This window comes from Morone saxatilis, unplaced genomic scaffold (assembly GCF_004916995.1).
Source record: "Morone saxatilis isolate NCDOM2014 unplaced genomic scaffold, NCSU_SB_2.0 Contig18, whole genome shotgun sequence".
Taxonomy (NCBI): Eukaryota; Metazoa; Chordata; class Actinopteri; family Moronidae; genus Morone; species Morone saxatilis.
The window spans coordinates 2,003,476-2,010,754 of record NW_023339740.1 but is presented as its reverse complement, the minus strand read 5'-3'; the positions used below and the strand labels follow the sequence as shown (position 1 = coordinate 2,010,754).

Sequence of the window (7,279 nt, the reverse complement as noted above, 5' to 3'; positions counted from 1 at the left end):
TTTGTATCTGGTCGTTTAAACTAAACAGTACATATTTCCCTATGGACTGTAGTGAAATAGAAGTAAACAAGTGGCACACAGCATGAGAGCACGGGTGTCTATTTTAAGTACAGAAGAGTATTCGAATTTACAATATTTCCATTCGACGCGAACGCAGCACAGTCACAGTGTGGCCCACCCTCGTATTTTTATCGCGCTGCCGCCATTTTGCATCAGTGCGGCTGCGGCAGTCAACGAACCGGGACGGAGTCTTTCTCTACACAATTTTTAACTCTTTTTAAATCTGAAACTGGTAATTAACACTGCATATCTTGTTCACACAATATATTTGGTTGTTACATTATAGTGTTAAAATATAAAACAGTGAATATCACGGTAATTACATATAAAAAGCCGTTTTAACAACAGTTGGCTAACTAAAGCTAAGGTCGCGAGAAATTCCGTAGGCCTCTGTTATGTACCATAAGCTAAACAACGAGCATAGTTAGCTTTATTACGCGTTGCGAATATAACATTAGCAATACACAGTATTCTGTCAACAGGCAGTAGTTCAAACTCACGCCATTGTTTATTTAACGTTAGATAGCAGTCTAATATCAACTAATATTAACTGATCTCTGTACAGTAGTGTCGTTCCATCACTGCTGGGAATCGCTCGTAGTTCGCTCCGGCTAGCTTTGGGCTACTTTTTATTAAACCGTAAGTATGTGATTGTTTTCTTGACTGTCTTGGTTTGACCATACATATTTCGAAGCAACACTAAAGGTGATCTGTAACCTATGTTTTTGCTAAGAAACGTCGGTTCTGTCTCAGATGTAATACCCATAATCTAATTCAAGTTTAACGACTGTAGTGGTCGCGGCCCCATTAGACGTGTTTGCCTTAACGTTATTTGTAATGCGAGTTGTGGATCGTTACTTTAATCCCGTTATTTCCGTGTAAGTGCGTTTTCCTGTTCCTTAAAATGGAAGCCAGGGTTGTTCTTCATGTTGATCATCAGTGTCGAGCAAAAACCTCCATGTCTAGAGTGAATAAACAATCCCGGTCTGGACTCCTGAAGGTAGCAAATGTAGTTTGTTTTTTTTGTGGATTAGATACTTGAAATATTTAAAAATGGGTTGATAGTATAGTGATAGTGAGTCAGTCCACTGACATGGGCCCCTGTTATAACCAGATTGTAGTTTGTCCCGGAGTCTTTACTGAGAGCATATTCGTCTCATGATGCTGTACTGTGGAAATGTCCAACTGTCTCCTTTGTATTTGTGCACTGCTGTCTGTCTCTTAATAACCCATTTTAAGTGCCCTGGGGAGTGTTTTTGATTGATTTGTAGGTTTAAATCCATCCTCTTGGCCCTTTTGTGGGATTCCCTGGATATGGATAGCTTGCCCCCCAATGAGAATACATTGGCAGAAGATTTTTTTTCCTGTTCAGCACTGGTAATCAACAGCTGATATCTCTAAAGCTTGAATATCCTGCCCTTCTTTTTCCTACTGCCATCACTCAAATGTCACCAAGTGTGCAAAATGCCTCCAAGGCCGAGAAGAAGCTGAGGATTTTTTTCCACCCACCATCCCACGTTTATCCCCTTTTTTGCCAGTTTAAGCATTTTTGGATCTATTTTTTTTTCTTTTCTGGCTCTTTATGTCACCCTATTTCTTTCTTTCATTGGTCACACCGATTAATAAAAAAAATCCCCAAAAGACTCTATTGCACCCACCATCAGTAATGTTTAGCAGTCTGGCGGAGATAAAGATGTCTCAGAGTCTCAGAAAAGGGATGTCGTAGGAAGACAAGTGTCTCTGGGCGACCCACCCCCCTTTTCCTCTTATCTCATGGATCAAGTGTTCCTTCAGGACTCCATACCACCACGGAGACACCCTACCAGCAGTGCACTCAAGAGGGAGACAACTTTTCAGCCACCTCAGGTAAAGGTGGATTAAAACAAAATCAAAATTAGTCTGCAGGTTACATAATTAGTTGCGTCACATGTTTTCCTGTTTTATTTATTTGTTTATATATTATTCCATACACATTTTCTTCTTCTCTGCTCATTTCTCAGACGAATCAGTCTTAAATTAGACAATCTGAAGATTTTTACTCTTTGCACGTAGGGACTTCAAAAATGAGGCCGGTCCCCGACTTAAATTTAAGTTTTCTGTGAAGACAATAACAGTTCCCCAATTTTATACTGTGTGTCAACCGAACTTAGGTCACGTTGAGGACATGGGCATTTGTCCACAGTGCCATGGTTGACTACACCTTAAATTTCCACAGCAGCCTAAAGGCCTCCGCACACCAACCCGATTATCGGCCGTCGGACAGTCAGCTGCGAGGTCGGTGGCTGGAGTCGGTTCGGTGTGTCCCGTGCCGTCGTCAGTCGGCGTTGGCCTTCATTTTGGCCAATTTGACATGTAGAATCGGCAGTGACCGTCTGGCCTCAATGAGCCAATCTGGTTGTGGGTGAGGGCTCGCCCTTGACTAGCGAATCAGTGAGTGCACGAGAAAACCGGAAGTGACGATGGGTAAACAACGGCAGTATCTTGTTATTATTAGCCATCGTATTTTCCGTTCAGCGAGTAATGACAATAACGATCCTTTGGACTACTATCAACACTCTCTGATGAAAACAATGACTGACGACAGCGTGCTCTGTGTTTACTAGGTCATTGAGTGCATTATTTCCGGTTTCAGTTTTTTTGGGCGACAACACAGATTAGCGCACCTGCGCTGTTATGGGGACGTATTACGCCTCGCGCACACGCAGAACTCGTACGCTCCATAGTGGCGTCAGTTTGGTGTGTTCGGAGGCATTTTTTGACCACTCGAGGAGACGGGAGGCCGACTGATCGTCTGATGCTTTTCTGTTTTCTGCCGACGGTCGGCCGTCCGGTTGGTGTGCAGAGGCCTTTAAAATGACAGTCCCCCTTTCCCTAGCCCCATTTTTGCATGTAATCATTGTTTGTACATGAGACTTTTGAATTGATGAGTGCAAAACAATAGATTGCATAAAACTCCAATGAATTTGATATTGTACCAAATGTACAAGTTGGAGTAAGTCATATTTGGTATGGGGGATTAGACTTCTTGGTATTAGCTGTACATGTGCAGACGTGTTACAAAGCTTATGGTGATGTAATGGAGTAGGGTTTCTGTTTTTCATGTGTTGCTGTGCTCTGTGCTGTCAGGGAGAGTCCTGTTGGCCCTGAAGAGAACCACCTGCTGGGTTTAAAGGTCGTGACCTCATCACCTCTGTCACTCAAGACGTGTGCCAGCATTACTATGACCAACCATGGAGATGACTGCTACTTCTTTTACTATTCCACCTGCTCTAAAGTAAGCAAAGGTTGAGCACAAAGCTCACATATCTACACATATTGTAACCAGTTGGAAAGTCACCAGGTGACCCCAGGGAAGAGTCGGGTCTTAACTGGGTTTCATTTATTGTACAGGGTGACAGCTGCCCCTTCAGACACTGTGAGGCAGCTATGGGCAATGAGACCGTCTGCAACCTCTGGCAGGAGGGACGCTGCTTCCGTACTGTCTGCAAGTTTCGCCACATGGAGATAACCGTAAGCTTAAATTGAAACTGAAGGAACTTGAAACTATCTCCTTTAAGCTTTGCCCACTCGAGGCTGTGTGTGTCTTGAATGGCCATTACCGAAGGGTAGAAAAAGTCTCCCTGTAAACCTGGGCCAGGAGTTCCACTCCTGGCTCTGGACCTGTTGGGAGGAACATTTAATGCATTTTAAAGATTACTATACAACAAGCCAACAGGTCAGGATGCTACAAAGACTGGCTTTAATATCAACTTATGTTACTCCAAATAAGAATTGAGATGTCTGTAGATTGTTGATAAGCTTTATCTGTGATTTACAGCACAGTATAGTCATGTCAAGCTCACCTTTTTTCAGATTTTTAATATCTGCAATGTGTCTAAATACTTTCCTCAAAGATAAGGATGATGGCTCTTCCTCCATAATGTCAAATATAATATCTCCACCGTTGCAGTTTAAAGTCATGAATGTGCCATGTGTTCCAGCCACAGACTTTAGTCTTTTCTTTTTTTAATCACCATACCACATTTTACTAGGAGAAACCGTAACATGATCAGTGTATCAGAGTGAAAAGACCGTTTTTTTGATTCAGTTCTGTTGTTTCATGTGTAAGGACACACTCAATGTAAATAGATCTGATTGAGATGCAATGTTTTATCTCTTTCATCAAAACAGAAAAACCGAAAGGAGATACCTTGTTATTGGGAGAACCAAGCAGCCGGCTGCCAGAAGCCACACTGTGCCTTCTTCCATGACAAGCCCCGTTACATTGATGGCATGTTTGTCCCAGCTGATAAAAGTAAGTGGGCTTTGTTTAAGCAAACACACCAAGTGATTATGAACAGTCTAAGACAATTTGACATCCACCTGTGAAAGACAGTAATGATAATTGATGTAATCCTCCCAGGTCTTACTAAGAACAAAGAACAGCTGCAAGAGGAACCGGCTCCCCCGCCACCTGCCCCTCTCCCCACTGCAGCCAATCCCCAGCTCAGAGGTGTCATCAAGACAGAAGCTCAGGAGCCAGTACCGAGCCCCACCCATCCACCAGTGGTGATTAATCCAGCAGATGATGATGAGGATGAAGATGGTGAGCTGGATTTGATCTCAAAATGACTTCTTTGTCTCTTCTAGTTCTCATTTTCAGAAAGGATATTCATGTGTCTTTATTTTTCCAGATCAGTTCTCAGAGGAGGGAGAGGATGGCAAGGTTGGCCCTTCTCCTAGAAAACTAACCAGATCAGGTGAGATTGTAGTCAGAGACTAAACTTTGGAAACCAGATTCATCATAATTTGTGACAACTCTCAAACCCTGTGTGCATGGGGTCTGGTTGTGTCTTTGACAGATGACTCGCTGAACTTTGGAGTAAGCACCCTGGAGGAGATCCGGCTGAGGAAGGCCCTCAAAGCCAGCATGAAGAGAGCTGGCTACCCCATCCAGAGTGCTGAAACCTCGGCCAACAGAGAAAAGGAAAACATCCACTCATTTTTTAGACCAGCAATCTACGAGACGAGAGATGGTACAAAGCAATAATTAATATTATATCTTTTAGTCTGATGATGATTTTTAGGACTTGTATAAATTGATGAATCGGCTCAACATGGATAGTGCTAAAATAAACATATGTATGACCACATCAATTGTTAGCTAACCAGCTTGCTAGTTTACACCTGAAAGCTTACGTTAGAAAGGGCTACCTAACTAACTAGCTAATGTTCTGCTAACATTTGCTTACTTAAGATTTGACTATATATGTTGTTTTTCACTTTTTAACCATTTTTAAAATGTGGTTGTCTTTCAACATAGATTAGCCTAGCACATAGCATATCTAACGAAGGAAAGGAGGAAATTGACAGAGGCTTGCTGAACTGTTTTTGGACGTAGAGCAAAAAAGGGGTGGGACCTACAAAGAGTCAATTGGAACTAATTTGTTTCTCACTGATGAGGTGCAACATGGATTGACCATTCTAAGATATCTGGTCTGAATGTTCCCCACTTGAGAAATTAGTGTCAAGCTGAAATGAACTAAAAGCATAGTAATTGTTTCTGTCCTAAAGAGAAGTCAAATTATAATTACCCTGTTCTCAACCAGCACATGGTCCTTTTTTTAACCTAGGCCAAATTGTCCTTGAAGAAACCGTGCGACCAAGAGGCAGTGTGGCAGAAAGGCTTGGAAGGAAGGTGCCCAACACAGGTACGTTTTCATTCTTGTTTAATTTGTATTAACAGATTTCATTCCAGTAGTGATAATAATGTTAAGAGTACAGCTCATGACTTGCTGTCCTTGCTGTAGATGTCCCACTGAAAAGGAGTCTGGCAGAGCGTCTGGGCAGAGTTGTGGATGAGGAAGAGCCTTTAATGCCCCCTCAGAAAGGTGAGTCAGGACACATCAACTTTTATATATCACCTGTAGCCTTTTACTCAACTTCATGCTGATGCTAGATGATGTATCTTAAGGTAGAAAGATAATATGTCTGCTTAAACATTTACCTTTCCTCTGCAGCTTTGAAGCCTATTAAGGAAAGACTTGGATTGTCTGCTGGGTCTGTTGCACCTGCTCAACCAGGTAAGACGTCAAAAGAATATGGGAAGTAAACATTGTCCAGTATTTTGTCTGGAAATATATGAATCTTGCACATTGATTAAACCTTTGTCTATTGTTTCCTATCTTTCCCAGTAGCTGGGACCAACACAGAATCAAAGAAAGCTCCTGAGCAGATCCGCATCAAAACCCTAGAGGAGATCAAACAGGAGAAGGCAGCAAAGTCTCAGTCAGAAGACAGCCCTTCAGTCATGGCTCCAGAAATCAGCTCAACCAAAACTATCACCACAAAGACCACCAAGGGTGTCAAGCGAGCCATCACCGTCAAGGACGACTCCATCAACCACATCAGAACGTTCTCTGAGATCCTTCATGACAAGAAGAAAAGACAGGAGGAGCAGCAGCAAGAGCAGAACCCCAGCCCTAAGAAGGCCAAGCACACTGTGGAGAAAGCTCCAGGCAAAAACCAGGGAGAGTCTGACACAGCTGGACCTGCTAATGACTCTGGCAATGTGGGGCGCGTTCGAGTAAAGACCCTGGAGGAGATCCGCAGGGAGAAGGCAGCAAGGATTCAGGTTCAGCAGGCCTTGGAGGCTGAAAACAAGAAGAACTCTGATACTGAGGAGACTGGTGCTAAGAAACCACGCCTACTGCGCATCAAGAAACTGCCACCCCAGAGTAAGTCATAGTTTTTTTCCCTGTGTGTTGACACAAAGAGTTGTTTTCTTAAGGTTTTTGCTAATCCTCCTTTTACATACCATGTTTTTGTATTTCTAACGTGAATCCTGTGTTCAACTCAGCAGGCAACATCACAACAGAGAAGAGTGCTGTGACAGAGAAGCCACTGAAAACTCCTACAGCTGCTCCTGAGGTACGGCCTGTAAGATGCTGCAGTAGGGAGGTCCCAGTCTGATGTAGATTGGTATCGTGGCCGATCCAGGCACTTTTTAACTGTTTGATATCGGCTATAATGACCAGATTAGATCCATAATCTGTTTTACAAGTGTTTTACTCGTGAAGTTCTTAGCAGTCGAGGTATTGTCAACTTTCTCTGCTGTCTGTCTCTCCTCCACTCCACTGAGCTCTGTGTGCAGGAGCTCAGCCCAGCAGGCAGCAGTGTTTCACCATGGGCGTGGCACAGCTCCTGCTCGGAGGAGAGACATACAGCGGTGGAGAGCTGC

The 7,279-nt window shown here is 43.2% G+C and overlaps 1 protein-coding gene and 1 non-coding gene across 2 annotated transcripts in view; both read left to right on the top strand.

The window, feature by feature from the left end:
* Positions 1–276: 276 nt before the first annotated feature.
* Positions 277–7,279, top strand: part of zc3h11a (zinc finger CCCH-type containing 11A) — a gene marked incomplete in the record, with an annotated part of 10,492 nt that continues 3,489 nt past the window's right edge. Inside the window, 13 exon segments of the mRNA XM_035662204.1 lie at positions 277–292; positions 626–1,926; positions 3,187–3,334; positions 3,451–3,570; positions 4,231–4,354; positions 4,463–4,645; positions 4,734–4,799; positions 4,902–5,075; positions 5,673–5,750; positions 5,850–5,930; positions 6,060–6,122; positions 6,234–6,776; positions 6,902–6,969. Of these exon segments, the coding sequence (XP_035518097.1) occupies positions 3,281–3,334; positions 3,451–3,570; positions 4,231–4,354; positions 4,463–4,645; positions 4,734–4,799; positions 4,902–5,075; positions 5,673–5,750; positions 5,850–5,930; positions 6,060–6,122; positions 6,234–6,776; positions 6,902–6,969 (1,554 nt within the window).
* Positions 3,620–3,738, top strand: LOC118328956. Its single transcript, XR_004796764.1, has one exon. It is a non-coding gene; the product is annotated as a small nucleolar RNA SNORA26 (small nucleolar RNA).